The 18,193-nt window shown below is 36.5% G+C and overlaps 1 protein-coding gene across 2 annotated transcripts in view; it reads left to right on the forward strand.

Annotated features, from left to right (window-relative positions):
* BAG4 (BAG cochaperone 4) overlaps positions 1-18,193 on the forward strand; it is a 30,294-nt gene that overhangs the window by 2,484 nt on the left and 9,617 nt on the right. Inside the window, exons 1-2 of one of the 2 annotated variants that reach the window (XM_081127959.1) lie at positions 11,384-11,463; positions 17,193-17,353. In XM_081127959.1, coding sequence (XP_080984085.1) covers positions 17,249-17,353 — 105 coding nt within the window. In that variant the 5' untranslated portion in view covers positions 11,384-11,463; positions 17,193-17,248. Of the gene's footprint in view, positions 1-11,355; positions 11,464-17,192; positions 17,354-18,193 lie in introns of those variants that run through there. The other variant, XM_081127958.1, reaches the window with a different exon arrangement.

Below are 18,193 nucleotides of genomic sequence, written 5' to 3' on the forward strand. Positions count from 1 at the left end.
AAATGGGCATTTGTAAACCATTTCAAGTTTATCTTTCTGATTGATGTTTCTGAAACTTGAAAAGTATTGCTGTAATTTCTGCAATAATAGAAAATTAATACAAAAGATATACATGTTGCCATGAATGTTGCAAATGTTTCTTTCCAAATTACTTATTCATCTTTTAACTTTATTGTGGTTTTGACATAGAAGTTTCACATTTATCTGTAATCAAATACATTAAACAAACAAAAAGGTATAGGGGCCTTTTAAAACCTTACTACTCAAAAAGTGTGGTCCTTGGACCAGAGGCTTCAGTGTTGCTTGGAGGTTTTTGGAAATGCAGAATCTCCTGCTCTAGGCTTAGTGCTGCAGTTTAATAAGATACCCAAGTGATTCATCTGCACATTCATGTTTGAGAAGCACTGCTCTGTAGAACTGAATATAGTGAGATAATGTTGCATTGAACTACTACAAAGACCTGACCCTATCTTTACATATTTAAATATGGCAGGAAAAAAATAGAAATCTACCTCTCCCTGATTTCTCTTTTTTCTTAGTTTGTTAGCTATACTCACAGCACTGTTTGCTCTCTGAACTAGCAGTATCTGTATCACCTAGGAGCTTGTTGGAAATGCTGTATCCCAGGCCCTGCTCCAGACCCACTGAGTCAGAATGTGCATTTTACCAAGATCCCTAGATGGTTTACATGTTCTCCCAGAACAAGTCACGGAGAGAGCATGTGCCGAAATGGAATCTGGAAAGTGCAGATGAGATTGTAACCTAATCTCTGAAGTGATACACAGTTGTATTGGTCATAGAGACCACTCCTGGTACAGTGTGGGAGGCAGGTCGACGAGGATGTGAATACCAGGAGGCAGGGACCCCTGGGGAGCCACCTGGGAGGAGGATTGAAGTGGCAAGGAGTGGGGACATGGCTCAGTTAGGCTCCCAGGGCAGTTCAGCAGAGAGAACAGGGCATGTGCTTAAACAGCGTCTGAATTGATCAGGTTGTTTTTCAAAATTTTATTGTAAACTCTTAAAAATATACAGAACAGTTGAAAGAATTATACAGTGAATGCCCATATATCCACCACCTAGATTCTGTAAATAGCATTTATTATTTTTGCTTTATCACATCTATCTTATTTTTTGGATGCATTTCAAAACATAGGTTTGAAAGACATTTTTCAAGGTGTATATCAATTGGAAGTGAGAGATGCAGGAGAAACAGAAGGTGATTCTGAGGTTTTAGTGTTTCATAGGAATAAAGGTTTCGTAGGAGTAAAAAGGAAGAGGAACAGGTTTTTATGGGAAGATATGGCTTACTTTTGTACCTAAAGAAGTAGTGATTGGTTAATAGAGGAGCTTAAAAAAATATGAAATACAAAGGCTTGGTGAGGGTTTATGTGCTGCCTTTATTTCATTTCTGCTGGAAGCCAGTTAGTAACGGTGGTTAATCATGTGCCAAGCTCTGGATGCGATGTATGCAGTTGATTAAAGAGAAGTTTGTGATTTTCTTTTCTCGTTTTGTTTTTTTGATGTCTAATTTTAGTGTCTTTGTGGCATCCAGTGTTTGTTGTCTGTGGGAACAAAACAGTAGACGTGGAGCTTAGGAGGGAGAATGGGGGCTGGAGATAGTGATTTGAGAGAGTCATCAAATATAAGCATAATTGAATTACCAAACTGAGTAATATTGCCAGGAGAGATCTTTGAGAATCTAGAGTAGGTGACAGCAAAAGAGGATCCAAAAGAAGACAATGAGAGAGAATCCTTAGAAAGGTAGTAGGAAAATCAGGAAAGTCATGCAATACAAACCAAGCAAGAACACAATTATTTTGTAGGTAAGTGATGTGAGAATTGAAAAGAAACTGTTGGATTTGGCAATAAAAAGATACTGTTGATTTTCGTGGCGGGAGTTTAAAATAGTATTAAAGTAATGAATGGGGGGTTTGGATGAGAAAATAGTGTAGACTATACTTCCAGAAGTTTGTTAGTAAATGAGAAAGTGGTTACTTGACTGGGAGGTAGGACTGAGGGAAGAATTTTTAGGATTAGGTGGTTCAAGTGTGTTCAGAGGCAGAGGAGAGTAACCTAATAGATTGGGGGGAAAGATGCAAACAAAAGGATGGAATATGGTGGGGCGTGAGGAAGAGTTGAGAAACCTTCCTGAGCCAGAGGGGGTGATAGATAGAGTAAGTTTGGAGTTGGAGGGAGGGACATTGAGGGATTTATAGCTAGCTCTTGGCATCCTTTCTTAGTGAAGTAGGAGGCTAGGTAAAGAAAGTGGGATGGGGTAAGCTGGGAACTTGATACGGTAAATGTTTGAATCAGGTTCTAGGAGAAAGGGAAAAATTGTAGAGAAGCATGGAAGACATCTAAATGAGATTGAAAATAAAAAATGTGTGATGCTTGGCTGGCGTGGCTCAGCGGTTGAGCATCGACCTGTGATCCAGGAGATGGTGGTTTGATTCCTAGTCAAGGCACATGCCCCAGTTGCGGGCTCGATCCCTAGCAGGGGGCGTGCAGGAGGCAGCTGATCAATGACTTTCTCATCATTGATGTTTCTCTCTCTCTCTCCCTCTCCCTTTCTCTTTCTGAAATAAATTAATAAAATATATTTTTAAAAATGTGTGATGATGGTTAATACAGGAGCATAAAGTACTTTTTGTGATTTTGGAATATGTAGCTATAAAAATAATTTATAATGCACTTTTCTAATAATTTTTTGTCTAATTGTGAAAAATATAAACAAATTTGTAAATGGGACTTAGGTAATAGCAGCACTACTCAGCTTCCTCTACTATAAGATTTGTTTGGGTTGGGATATTTTTTGGAGGCATGTTTGCAAGTCATTTTGTAAATTGAACCATAACTCTGCTTTTTACAAAACTATTTAGTCCTAAGGTAAATATGAAAGGAGTTTACTCCAGTCTCATTTGAGAATAAGGTTGTTGTTTTTTTCTTAGAAGAAATTAAATAAATTTATTATCTTTTTGCATAATTTTAATCTAATTTTCTTTCCCACAAAAGCTTTCACATTATTACCACTTATGAAAACCTTAAAAATTTTTTTAAAGTTTTTATTCATTTTTAGAGAGAAGGAGAGGGAGAGAGAGAGAAAAGCATTGATGTGAGAGCGAAACATCCATCGACTGCCTCCTGCACACCCCCTGCCGGGGATCAGCCTGAAACCCTGCATGTGCTCCAATTGGGAATCGAACCTGCAACCTTTTGGTGCATGGGATGTCTCCCAACCAACTGAGCCACACTGGCCAGGGCATGAAAATCTTTTATCATGTCTAATTTACATTATCTTTGTCTAGTTTCAAAAAACAAATAAAATTTGGAAAGAGTTAGGCACATGAAAAATTGGCAGCTTAGTTTATAGAACAGAGATCAGCTTCAGCTAGCTTGTGAAACCAAACGCTGTTTCATAGAATTAGTGTCATGTTAGGAGGACCATGAGCCACAGGCTTTCACTGTTATTTGGGATATTTTAAAATTTGTTCCATAGACAATCTTTTTATTAAGACTTAAAGAAAGAATAATTTTTACCACTTTATTGAGGATATTTTATTTTTCATTAAAAAAAATATGTTTATATGCTGACACTGACAGAAATAGCAAGCAAGCAAAGCAAACAAACAGGAAAGAGCAAGTCCATTCTCCCCACCTCTAACCTAGTGCCCCACTATTGGCAGAAGCAAATGGTTAAGCAAGTGGCAAAGGAGAAATATTTGCAGACTCCAAATCCTGCATCAGGGGAGCTAATTATAGAATGCTTTGTTTGGAGTTGAGAGACAATAACTTAATAACTGATTCAGATGTTACATTTGGATTCTAGGTGTACTGGTTCCTATTGTGTTGTCATTGCTTTGGACAGAGTTATAAAATAAGTATTTTTAAATAGAAAAGTGAGTTCACATTTACATTAATTTAAATTTAACATTATAGGTTATTTTTTTTTTTTTACTTTGTATGAAATTTTACTTTTATATGAAAAATTTTGGTCACTAACAATATTAAGATAATTATAAATACTTGCACAATCCTACATTAATATGTAAAAATAAGTTCAAAATAATGCCAGGTTGCAGTTCTGGCATAGCAGTATGAGGAGCTCTGTGGACCCAATCCCCAGTAAAACTGGTAAAAATATTTAAAAAAACAACCAATTGAAGTCTCTGGAAATGGCTTTAGGAAATATAGCAAATGAAGAAACATTTATTCTATAAAATTTACTCAAACTCAGTATGACTAGAGAGAGTTTGTACTAAGACCTGTTCCATCCCTCCCCCTCCCAGTTCAGTGAGACAGAAACTGGATCTCAGACTGGTGCAGCAAGAAAACCTGCCCCAGGTCCCAGTCAGAGGGTTTATCATCTGGGAGGGGCAGCACATCAACATTTTTCATCTTGCCCCCAGCTGTTTTTGCTGAGGCCAAGTTCCTGGCAAGTGTGGCTCGGTAGTGGTGATTGCCTTCCTCTGTCCCAGCCCTACTTGTGGGAGGGAGGCTTTACCTTGCGCAGGGCACTGCTGAGAGTACTGGGGCTCTGATTACCCTTAGTCTGGATTGTAAGGCAAGCTGAGAAGGCCTGAGGCTACTGCCCTTCCACCCCATCCCAGGTGCTCAGCTCTTAAAGCAGGGGTGTCTCTCAGAGAACCACACCATTGTCCCTAACTTGGCTGCAGAGTGTGGCTCAGATATTTTTTCCAGAAGCAGAAGCAGGCTGTGAAACAGGTAGTTCCTAATCTTTCCCCAAAGGAACTGACTATTTGCAGCAGAGTGTGGAGAAGCTGAAGCCTAAGGATGTTCTCAAAAACTGTGAAAGCTGTTGTAAAAGGCAATTGGGAGAGAATTGGTAGAATCATTAGAGAAATAGACTAAACTTTATGCTAGCTAGTTTGCTGCAGAGAACCAGGGAAAAAGATAGTTGGGATGACCCCTTTGGGGTCAGAACAAACCTCAAACACTAACTTTGGGACATGCCCCTTTCAAGAGGCCCAAATTTGGTTGGACAGTTTGTGGAGCAACTTATGACCCAGGGTTTTGTTGAAAACAGCAGAGAAATCAGCTGGAAATTTGTGGAGCTTTAACAGCTTAGGTGTGGTCAAGGAAAGATAATGCACGCTCACACACACATATACTCATTAAAGAAATTAAAATGCTACATTAGAAAATACTTAATGCATAAGAAAGCAGTAAAGGGAGAATAGAGGAACAAAAACAGACACGAGCCCAGCTGGCATGGCTCAGTGGTTGCTCATCGACCTATGAACCTGGAGATCATGGTTGGATTCCCAGTCAGGGCACATGCTCGGTTGTGGGCTCGACCCCCAGTAGGAGATGTGCAGGAGGCAGCTGATCAATGACTCTCATCATTAATGTTTCTATCTCTCCTTCTCCCTTCCTCTCTCTGAAATTAATAAAGACATATTTAAAAAAAAACAAAAACAGACACAAGATTTAGAAAAAAAGAAATAAAATGGAAGATATAAATTCATCTATATCAATAATAACATTAAATGTGAATGGATTAAACAGTCCAAAGACAGACATTGTCAGGATATATTAAAAAAAAGAAAATCCAACTATATGCTATTGTGAAATAATAGAAATATATATACTGGTCTCTGCTTCAGGGTCTTGAAATAGAGTTCCTGAAACCCTTGTAAATTCTTAAGTGATAAGAACAGTAGGAGCATCCTTTGTTCTAATATTTGGTCTGTGACTCTGGTTTCTGGCACATGACTCCTAAATCCCTTGGAATTTCCTGAGCAATAGGAAACTAGGCAACTCTGGGTGGTCTCCTGGATGGGGCTGGTTACCAAAAAGACAAGCCATGATTAGAAACTTGTAATTTTTAGCCCAGCTCCTCATTTTGTAGATATGGGAGAAGGGGTGGAAGTGAAGTTAATAATCAATCATGCCTACATGAGGCCTACATAAAAATCCCAACAGTATGAGATTCCAGAGAGCTTCTAGGTTGGTAACACATCCACATACTGGGAGGATGACAGATCTCAGCTCCACGGGAACAGAAGCTCGTGGGCTGAGGACTCTCCCAGACCTTGCCCTGTGTATCTCTTCATATGAATGTCCATCTGTATCCTTTATCATATATTTTAATAAACTGATAAAGTATTTCCTGAGTTCTGTGAGGTATACTAGCAAATAATCAAGTCCAAAGGAACCTCTGATTTGTAGCCAAGTCAGATAGAAATTGTGGGTAACCTGGGGACCTACTACTTGGATTGGCATTTGAAGTGGTGGGCAGTCTCATGGGATCTGACACTATCTCCAGGTAAAGTGTCAGAATTGAGTTAAATTGTATGACACCCAGCTGGTGTTGCAGAATTGCTTGGTATGGGGGGAAAACCCCCCACATATCTGGTATCAGAAGTGTGAGAGTGGTGGTAGTGTGAGAGTAAAGGAGAAACATAGGAGTAGGAGGTTTTTTTTCTCAGCTGTCTATAGGAGACACACTTCAGAATTAAAGATACAGAAATAGCTTAAAAGTAAAAAGATGGAAAAGAAATATGCAAACAGTAACTAGAAGAAAGCTGAGTGGCTATAGTAATATCAGACAAAATAGCCCAGCCAGTGTGGGTCAGTGGTTGAGCATCAACCTATGATCCAGGAGATCCCGGTTCTATTCCCAGTCAGGGCACATGCCTGGTTTGTGTGCTCGATCCCCAGCAAGGGGCATGCAGGAGGCAGGCAGTCAATAACTCTGTCTCATCATTGATGTTTCTATCTTTCTCTCCCTCTCTCTTCCTCTCTCTCTGAAATCAATAAAAATATTTTTTAAAAATCAGACAAAATAAACTTTAAAACAAAAAAAAATGTTACTAGGAATAAAGAGGGACATGATAAAAGGTCAGTACATCAGAAGATATACCAATTGTAAATATATATATGCACCTAATAAAATACATGAGGGAAAAGCTTACAGAAATAAAGGGAGAAATAGATTATTCAATAAGAGACTTCAGTACCCCACTTTCAATAATGGATCGAATAATTAGACCTAAGATCAAGGAAATAGAAGATCTGAACAGTACTGTAAACCACTAGACCTAATAGACATCTGTAGAACACTCCACCCAACAACATAATATACATTCCAGGTGCACATGGAACACTCTTCAGGATAAATAATATAGTAGCCATAAAACAAATCTTAAGTATGAAAGGATAGAAATAATACAAAGTGCCCAACCAGGCATGAATCAGCAGTTGAGTACGACCTAGGATCCAGGAGATCAAAGTTCAATACCCCGTCAGGGCACATGCCCAGGTTGCGGGATTGATCCCCAGTTTGGGGCTTGCAGGAGGCAGCTGATCAATGACGACTCTCTCATCATTGATGTTTCAACTCTCTCTCTCCCTCTCTCTTCCTCTCTCTGAATCAATAAAGATATATTAAAAAAAAACCCAAAACTACAGGAAAAAGTTAAAAAAAAGAAAAAAAGAAATAATACGAAGTATGTTCTCCAACCATAATGTAATGGAATTTGAAATTATATGCCACAACCAAGTAGGATTTATCCCAGGAATAAAAGGTTGGCTTAATATCCAAAAATCAATTTAATGTAATTCACCATGTCAATTGAATAAAAAACAACCCTATGATTATCTTAGTAGATGTAGGAAAAACCATTTGAAAAAATCCAGTGCTCTTTTCATGATAAAAATGCTTCAGAAATACAAAGAAATTTTTTCAACCTGATAAAGGGCATCTTATAAAACACCCACAGCCAGCCTCATACTAAATGATGAAAGATGATGCTTTTCCCATAAGATCAAGAACAAGACAAGTATATCTGCTCTTGCCATTTCTATTCAGCATTGTACTGGAGGTTCTAGCCAGGGCACTTGGGCTAGAAAAGGAAATAAAAAGGCTTATATGACTCATATGTCTGTATGGAATAGAATTGAGAGTCCAGAAATAAATCCATGTGTCTATGGTCAGTTGATTTTTGACAAGGATGCCAAGACCATTCAATGGAGGGAAAGAATAGTCGATGGCACAACATATGGTGCCATGACAAGTGGATAGCCACATACAAAGAATAAAGTTGGACCCTCACACCATATATAAAAATCACCTCAAAATGGATCATAAACTAAATGTAAGAGCTAAAACTATAAAACTCTTAGAAGAAAACATGGGGTAAATCTTCATTACTTTGGATTTGACAATGGTTTCTTAGATAAGACACCAATAGCAAAACCAACAAAAGAAAAAAAATAGATAAATTGGACTTCATCAAAACTAAGAACTTTTGTAGTTCAAAGGGCATTATCAAGAAAGTGAAAAGGAAGAAAATATTTGCAAATCATATATTTGAAAAGGCACTTGTATGTAGAATATATAAAGAACTCTTAAAACTGAACAATAAAAATAGAAATAACCCAATTTAAAAATGGGCAAAACATTTGAATAGACAGTTTTCTAAAGAAGGTATATAAATGGCCAATTAACACAAAAAATGCTCAACATCATTAGTCATTAGGGAACTGCAAATTAAAACCATAATGAGATACCAGTTCACACCCAATAGGATGGTTATAAAACAAACAAAACCACAGAAAAAACAAGTATTGGTGAGGATGTGGAGAAATTGGAACCCTTATACATTGCTGATGGGAATGTAAAATGGTACAGCTGCTTTGGAAAACAGTTTTCTAGTTCCTCAAATTGTTAAACAGAGTTATCATAGGACCCAGCAATTCCATTTCCAGGTATATACCCAAGAGAACTGAAGACACGTGCTAACCACTGAGCCAAACTGGCCAGGGCAAATTTTATTATTCTTATATCTCTTATCTCCCACTGTGAAAATACTGATTTCCAACCACACAATATAATCATTCATTTGCAACTATAGTACCCACACAAAGTATAAAAAATACTAACAATGTTGGTAATTATTCATATGATAACTGAAAAAAATTCAGGTTTTGTGGTTTTTTTTGTTTTTTGTTTTCCATACTCTATAAAATTTGTATATCCCGGTAGGGATGTCAGTCAAATTACTGTGCTTTATATTCACTTGAAATAGTTTCTCTTTGTGAGGTTGTTCTTTCAACTCAATACTCAGTATTTTTTGTTTTGTTTTACTTTCTTTTAGGGATTTAAAAACATTTCATTATCTTTTATAGTTATGTAAAATATTTACAATTGTTCTAAAGTCAAATGTAAAAAACAGTATATTTAAGGGAAGTCTACTTTCAATCCCTGCCCCACAGTTTTTAACTTTTTGTTATAGAAACTTTCAAACTGACGTAAAAGAAAGAGACTATTATAATAGAAACCCCAGATACCCATCACTCGTCTTCTCAATTATCAGGTTATTGTTAATCTCGTTATTTATACACTCAATTACTTACCCACTGTTAGTTATGGTAGTTTAAAAATGTAACAGTATTTGTTTAAGGTAGTCTTGAGGACAGCCTGGAGGTAATCTGCTCTACAAAGAGAAATAGATGATTCATGAAAGAATAGAGATAATTGCAGGAGTAAAGTGTTAGGAAGAGATTATGTGTTCCAGAGCTGTGTGGAAGAATTGGCCGTTAGTAGGGCCAAAGACACTTCATTCATGCTTTCTGAGAAGACAGTGACAGATACAGTATTTGGAGGATTTAGTAAGATGAAGGAGTTTCTGTCTGATTGCTGCTGCTGCTTTTTCTTTTTCTTCTAAGTGAAATGTGAGATAAAGTTATCATTTGAAAAATGAAGGGTGAGATAAGAGTAGAATGGTTGTTCTGGAGAGTGTGGTGAACATACTAAGGAAGTGTAATATAGTCACTAGGCAGTGCTGATTGTCTACCTGAGATTTGTGGTCATGAATTTATAGTACTTGTGTTTTTCTCCCCCAGATGTTTAGATGAAGTACAGATGTGAAGTCAGTGGATAACTTGGTTTTAAACTGGGTTAGGTTGTAGGGTGAGTATATCTGAGGGAAAGAGTAGCAGGGGATTAACTTGGGAAACTGAGTAAGGAAGGAAGTGAGGACATAGATGGGGTGAGATGGAAGGGTGGAGAGGGGAGAGGTAGTAAAAATGTGGGGTACCTCAGAGAATCAGTAGGAAAGAACAAAAACCAGGGTAGTTCTGAGGAATAAGGTATTAGTTTACCACTGCTGGGGTGAGTCAGCTTCAACCCTTGTCATCTCTTTGCTCAAGATTCAAGTTCTTGGTGGAGAGAAATCAATTAATTAGACAAATGCTCACTCCTTAACTAGGAGAAGGGAGTGTATTAATCAGGGTAACTTGCCTGATAGAAAAATTTGGTAGTTAGGATCTGAAGTTTGCCCGTAAGTTTGTTTTTTTTTTTTAATCTTTCTGTATTCTATTTTCTGTATATTATAAAGGAAACTTTACTTGCCCAGTTTGTATACTGTCCTATGGAATAATTACAGGCTTTGGAAACAGTTTTATGAAACTGATAAGTAGTGCAGTTAAGCTGAGATGGTGATAAACTCTCAGTGATCACAACTGCCAGTAAATTTCTTTGTGAAACCGTATTCAAAGTGTTGGGGAAAAATTCAAAGATCCTGTTTAAGCTTAAAACTATACTGAAACTATAAAGTTCAAAGCACATTAACAGCTTATAGGACAACAAATGTATATATTAAACCAGACTCTTATCAGAGTTCATTGGCTTATTGCAAATAATTGCATTAACTCTTTGAGTTGGAATTAAAAGCTGTAGAGATTAATATCATAGCTAGATTTTCTCCTTGGATAAAATCACTAAATTGTTCTGTATCAATTTCTGATATGAAGTTAGTTGTAGGTTGCCAACACAAAACTGAGCCATAGCAGAGAGTAGAGGAATATGAAAAAAAAACTAGAGTGGCCAGGCAAAGAAGTTGAGTATTGAAGTTTTATGTATTTGAAGTAAAAGTTTAGTAGTAATACTTTCAAGTTCCAAAGTTGTTGAGATAAGTAAATACTACTCTTCTTAACAGTGGCAAAGAACTATAATTGTGCTGCACTAATTAAATTTAGTATTGATGGGGCTGGTGGTTGGAGAGGGATAAAGGATGTAATGTCTCTGGTTTTGTTAATCATCTTGACATAATAGAATTCCTTTATATATCATTTGGTCGGGTAGCCTTGGCATAATGCATAAGAACAGGCTTTTACTAGACAGTCAACACTGATGTGTTCTAGGGCATGTAATTTATCATATAATATATCTGCATCATTTTAATAATGAGTGATTTTATAGTGAGGTTCTAGTGCGTTTTTCTTCTTTTTTGAAACTTATACTTTCTGCTATCAACTTTTCAGAGTGATGTAAGAATGTTAGTAAAAGTGCATTTATTTTCCTTTTTTTGTTTTTTTTGTGTTTTGTTTTAGGAGCAGCCACCATATCCTAGCTACAATTCTAACTACTGGAATTCTCCTGCCCGCCCTAGGGCTCCTTACCCAAGTACATATCCTGTAAGACCGGAAATGCAAGGCCAGGTAAAATTGACAGACTTTCAGAATTTTTTCTTAATGAACTGATTTATTTTCAGGACCTATGGAGATTTCATAGTAATGATATGCCGGTTTTTGTTATTTAAGGGATTCTGTCTTAATCATCTTAATATTTTTAGCTCAGAGATAAAGAACTATCTAGGCAAATGTTACTTGTAGCAAAGATAACTTGAGGCATAATAGTTTATTTCTCAGGATATGGAAACAAAAATAAAATGTACTTATTTTTAAAAATTTGACCTTTTTTTGAAATATAATTGACATATATAACTTATTAGTTTCAGGTATACAATATAATGATTTCATATTTGTATATATTGCGAAATGATCACCATGGTAACTTTAGTTAACATTCATTACCATACATAGTTACAAATTTTATTTTCTTGTGATGAGACCTTTTAAGACTTATTCTTTTAGCAGCTTTCAAATATACAGTACAGTATTAACTATCGTCACCATGCTGTACATTATATCTTTGTAATTTATTTATTTTATAACTGGAAGTTTATGCCTTTTAACTGCCTTCCTTTATTCCTGCTGCCTCTCCCTTTCACCCACGAAACCAACAATTTGCTCTGTTATCTTTGAGTTGGGTTGTTTGTTTTTTGTTTAGATTCCACATATAAGTGAGTTAATATGGTATTTGTCTTTCTCTGTCTGGGTTATTTCACTTAGCATAATGCCCTCAAGGTCCATTCATGTTGTTCCAATTGGCAAGATTTTCTTCTGTTTTTATGGCTGAATAATATTCCATTGTGTACACACAGCACATTTTCTTTATCTGTTGATCCATTTATGGAATTTAGGTTGTTTCCTTGTCTTGGATAAATAACGCTTCAGTGAACATGGGGGTGCAGATACCTTTTTGAATTAATGTTTTTGTATCCTTTGGATATATTCCCAGATGTGGCATTGCTGGGTAATGTGGTACTTCTATTTTTAATTTTTTGAGGAACCTCAATACTGGTTTCCATAATGATTGCACCAATTTATAATCCCACCAGCAGTGCAAAAGGGTTCCCTTTTCTCTACATCCATACCAACACTTATTATTTCTTGTCTTTTTTGATAATAGCCATTCTAACAGGTGTGGGGTGATAACTCATTGTGATATTACATTTCCCTGATGATTAATGATGTTAAGAACCATTCATATACCTGCTGGCCATGTATATGTCTTCTTTAGAAAAATGTCTATTCAGATCTTCTTCCATTTTTTAATCTGATTGGGGTTTTTTTGCTATTGAGTTGTAGGAGTTCTTTATATATTTTGGATATTAAGTCCTTATTAGAAATAGAATTTGCAAACATTTTCTCCGATTCAGTAGGTTTCGTTTTCGTTTTGTCATGGTTTTTCCTTTGCTGTGCAGCTTTTTAGTTCAGTGTCCCACTTGTTTATTTTTGCTTTTGTTGCTTGCTTTTGGTGTAAAAAAATTTGACCTTTTTTTTTTTTTTTTTTAAATATATCTTTATTGATTTCAGAGAAAGGAGAGGAGAGAGAGAGATAGAAACATCAAAGATGAGAGAGTCATTGATCGAGCCCGCAACCCAGGCATGTGCCCTGACCGGGAATCGAACCCCAATTGCCTGGATCCCAGGTTGACGCTTAACCGCTGAGCCACGCCGGCCGGGCAGAAAATTTGACTTCTTTAATTTTAAATATTTCAAGCATACTGAAAGAGTACCCAAAATATGTCCATTTTTAAATCTAGCACCTTTGTCAGTTTTTAAATTTGCCACATTTGTTTTGGAGTTTTAAAAAGAAGTAAAACAAATACAATTGGAGCCCCATATAACATTTCTTTCCATTTTCTGAAGTTATATTTATATTATAAATGTTTTTATGTTTTTACTACTTGTATATGCATTTATGTAGTATTACTTAACATGTTTATAAACTGGTATGAGTGGTTTATATTAGCATTTTCAGGCACCTAGTTTTTTTTACTCAACATTGTTTTTTACTTTTCTATTGTATGTATGAGATAAGGATTTCTCTGGGGTGATCTGAAAATTCTGCAGAGAACATTAGTTTACATGAATTATGATCTGGATCTAAAATTCAGATTTTTTGAAAGCTGCTTACATGCAGCTACTTTGATGCAGATACTAGGGTATGGAATACATCGTTACTAAACATTTCCTCATTAGTACAACCATTGTGAAAAGTAATTTGGCTATATTTAATGATCTGGCCACACTAATAAAGCAATAATTGTCACATTTGCATATTTCTTTCTATTTTTTAAATTTAGGTACCATATTTCTATATGCAGATAATTTTTAAAAAACATGCTGCAGTATATTCAGTTTTAAATTGGCTGCACTTAAGTAGCTTTCAAATAATTTGAAGTTTAGATCCAGGTCAGAATTCATGTAAACTAATGTTCTCTGCAGAATTAAAATTTTAGATCACTCTAAACTATATTAATGTAATTCTGATACATTTAAAATAGTTGAATACTATATTTAACTCTGTTCTGATTTATTAGTGATATGAATGCTGAAATAATGGCAGTAAGTTTCTTTATGGGGCTGAATAATTAATTCACTTTTTAAAATACCATGTTCCTTCTTTCTCTCTCATTAATTTGGTAATATAATCAATCCTTTGTGATTGATTTTTGAGCCAGAAAAACTATTAAAATTAGAGCAAGGTTTGCACATTTACTTAAGGAAAATATAAAAGCAATTGACTTTTTAAAATAATAAGTATATATGAACTTTAAGATAAAGTTGATCAGAGATAGTAGAATGCAAAATAAAGAAAAAGATCATATTCCTACTTATCTATCACAAACTTCCATTTTGCTAATGTTTCATCATTCCTGTAACTGAAATTGAGAAGCAGGCATTGTTATTGCTTAGAGCTACATGGTTGTGGTTTGGCCATGTACTGTAAAATTCACCCTTTCAGGTGTACAGTTCAGTTGTTTTTAGTACATTCACAAGGTTGTGCAACTATAATCACTGTCAAATTCCAGAACATTTTTATCACCCCCTATATACCTATCACTCTACCTCCTACCCCCTAGCTCCTGGCAACCTTGAATTTACTTTTTATCTCTATAGATTTGTCTATTCTGGACATTTCATATAAACAGAATCATTTAATATGTGGTATCTTGTGACTGGTTTCTTTCACTTAGCATAATGTTCTTTCATGTTGTGGCTTGTCCGTTCTTTTCTATGGCCAAATAATATACCATTCTATGGTTATACATTATTTATTTTATCTATTTATTAGTTAATAGAAATTTGAGTTTTTCTATTTTTTGGCTATTTTGAATCATGCTGCTATAAACATTCGTGTACCAATTTTTATGTGAACGTATGTTTTCCGTTCTCTTGCTTGGGTATGTAACTACAAGTGGAAATGCTGGGTCATATATTAACTCTGTATAACAATTTGAGGAACTGACAAACTGTTCTCCAAAGCAACTGCATCAGTTCACATCCCCAGCAGCAATGAATGACGGTTTCAATTTTACCATATTTTTGGCAATAATTTCTGTTTTCCTTTTTTTTAAAAAAAAAACCACTGATATATCTAGTGGGCATGAAGTGGTATCTCATTGTGTTGTTTTTTTTTTAAAAAAAATGTTTTATTGATTTTTAGAGAGAGAAGAAGGGAGAGGGATTGAGATAGAAACATTAATGAGAGAGAAACATCATTGATCGGCTGTCTCCTGCACATTCCCCACTGGGGATCCAGCCCACAACCCGGGCAGGTTCCCTGACTGGGAATTGAACCTGTGATCTCTTGTTTCCTGGGTCAGTGCTCAACCAGTGAGCCACACCGGAGGCTGGGCTCATCTGGGCTCATCGTGGTTTTGATTTGCAGATCTCTGATGACTAATGATGTTGAGGGCCTTTTCACATGCTTATTATCCATTCTTATATCTTATTTGGAGAACTGTCTATTCAGATCCTTTGTCCATTTTTAAATTGGGATTTTTTTATTGTTGAGTTGTAAGAGTTCTTTATGTATTCTAGATAAAAGTCCCTTATGAAATATATGACTTACAGATATTTTCTCCCATTCTGTGGATGTCTTTTCACTCTCTTTTTCAAAATATGTTTTTTATTGATTTTAGAAAGAGAGGAAGGGAGAGGGAGAAAGAAACATCGATGAGAGAAACATGGATCAGCTGCCTCCTGCACACCCCCTTCTAGGGATCGAGCCCACAACCAGGGCATGTGCCCTGACCGGGAATCAAACCTGCGACCTCTCGCAAGGGACAGTGTTCAACCAACCCAGCCACACTGGCCAGGGCTTTTTTTCACTCTCATGATAGTGCCCTTTGGAGGACAGTTGCTTTTAATTTTGAAGTCTAATTTATCTTTTTCCTTTTGTTGCTCTTGCTTTTGGTGCCCTAAGAAACCATCACCGAAACCAAGTTCACAAAGATTTGCTCCTCTGTTTTCTTCTAAGAGCTTTTTAAAAAAATAGTTTTAGCCTGGCTGGCGTGCTCAGCAGTTGAGCATCGACCTATAATCCAGGAGATCCCAGTTCGATTCCAGGTTAAGGCACATGCCAGGGTTGTGGGCTCGATCCCCAGCAGGGGGCGTGCAGGAGGCAGCTGATAAATGACTCTCACCATTGGTGTTTCTCTCCCTCCCTCGCCCTTCCTCTCTCTGAAATCAATAAAAAAATATATTTAAAAAAATAGTTTTAGATTTTACATTTAGGGCTGTGATCCATTTTTAGTTAATTTCTGTAGATGATGTGAAGTAGGGTCCAACTTCATTCCTTTACACATGCCTATCCAGGTATCTCAGCACCATTTGTTGAAATGACTATTCTTTCCTCATTGAATTACCTTGGTACCCTTGTTGAAAATCAGTTGACCATAAATATGTGTTTATTTCTAGACTCTCAATTCTATTCCATTGATCTCTATGTCTGTCCTTATGGCAATATCAGATTGTTTTGATTACTATAGTTCTGTAGTAAAACTTGAAATCAGTAAATAGGAGTCCTCCAACTTTCTTTTTCAAGATTGTTTTGGCTATTCTGGGTCCCTTGCAATTTCATATGAATTTTAGGATCACCTTTCAATTTCAGCACAAAAGGTAGCTGGGATTTTCATTGGGATTGCATATAGATCAATTTGAAGAGTAGCATGCATTACTTTGACAATTAATGTAAGAGAAAGACAAAATTCCTTAAAGTCATGAGTCACAAGTTTTCTTAGTGATGTTAATTTTTATGATTTCATCAATTGATCTTATTGATAAAGATCGTTCTTATGACATGACATTTCCCCCTTTAGGTAAACGCATTTATTACATGCATATATTACATATGTTTAAGAAAGAGTCTGTTATTATTTCATAATAATTTTTTGAAAGCAACAGCAGTGACCCAAAGGTATCTAGACATCCACCTGTATGAAGTAGCACATGTATTTTCTGATGAAACATCACGTGGGGATTCTTGCCACATGATCATTCTTCTTTTTGGTAGGTTTTATAAATCTTAAACATTCTAATTCAGAAGCAGTTTTAATAAACCAAGAATGCATAATTTCATGCACTTATTTTCTGAGAGTGTGGAATTTACATCCATTTCTTTAGAAGCTGTTAATGTTCCTAAGGCTTTTGATCGATCCATGAAGTTGATTTGCCTGCTTCGATTTCAGGTGCAGTTTATGTGCTGTGCAGGTATTGGGGGCAATCTTTGATATATAGCTTTCCTCATTTTTCAGAGCTTCGTTCTTCAGCTAATAGTAAGGATTGTTAAAAGGAGCATGTAGGGCGGTTCATGGAGCAGGGTGTGAGCAGCACTGAAGTACACCAATTCATACAGAGGCTGTATCTCTGGAGGCAGAAGATATTGTGTCGCCAGACTGTTGATGAAGTTCGTGAGGTATTCTCTGAGTTCTTTAAACTAAGATTACTTCTTATTTGCTCTAATAACTCCTTCATTTCCATCAAGGACTTCTGAAAGTGAAAGAAGCCTGTCTTGATTTTCTTCCTCTTTGGCTTGTTTCAGACCTGTGAAACTGGGCCAGGAACTTCTTTATTTTCTTTGCTGTGCTGCCAAACTACTTTTCAGAAGACTTAAAAACTTAGAAACATTTCTGAAAAATGATCATTAGCTCATCTTTAACCAACATCTTTAGCAACTGCAAGGTTAATACACATTCTACTGACTCCATGTTCTTTTGTACACATGCACGTTGTAGCTCTGTGATCTGCCGACTTAGTGGGTACTTGGGAAAAGGTATCTCTGAGACATCTCAAAACCAGGAAGTAATTTGTATGACAAACATGCAGGTTTTCTAGTAATGATGTGGGTTGTTTAAAATCCTCTCATTGAGCCCTGGCCAGTGTGGCTCATTTGGTTGGACCCTTGTCCATGCACCAAAAGGTAGAGGGTTTGGTTCTAGTCAAGGCATATACCCAGGTTTCGGGGTCAATCCTGGTCAGGGCAGGTGCGGGAGGCAACCAATAGATCTCTCTCTCTCCCCTCCCTTCCCCTCCTCCACCTCCCTCCCCCATCCCCCATCCCCTTCCCCTCTCTCTCCCCTCTCTCCCCAAGAAAAAGTAAAATCCTCTCATTGATCATTAATTCTTTTCCTTGAACTTTCTAAAGGATGAAAGGTGTTGGGTGTTTTCACATTGATTTTCTGATAAAGGAGATATTCTCTTGGCTTCTGAGAGATTACACCATAGAACACAGAGTGCCTGGAGATAGAAATGATCT

The sequence above is a fragment of the Miniopterus schreibersii genome (genome assembly GCF_964146895.1).
Source record: "Miniopterus schreibersii genome assembly, chromosome: 2".
Classification (NCBI taxonomy): domain Eukaryota; kingdom Metazoa; phylum Chordata; class Mammalia; order Chiroptera; family Miniopteridae; genus Miniopterus; species Miniopterus schreibersii.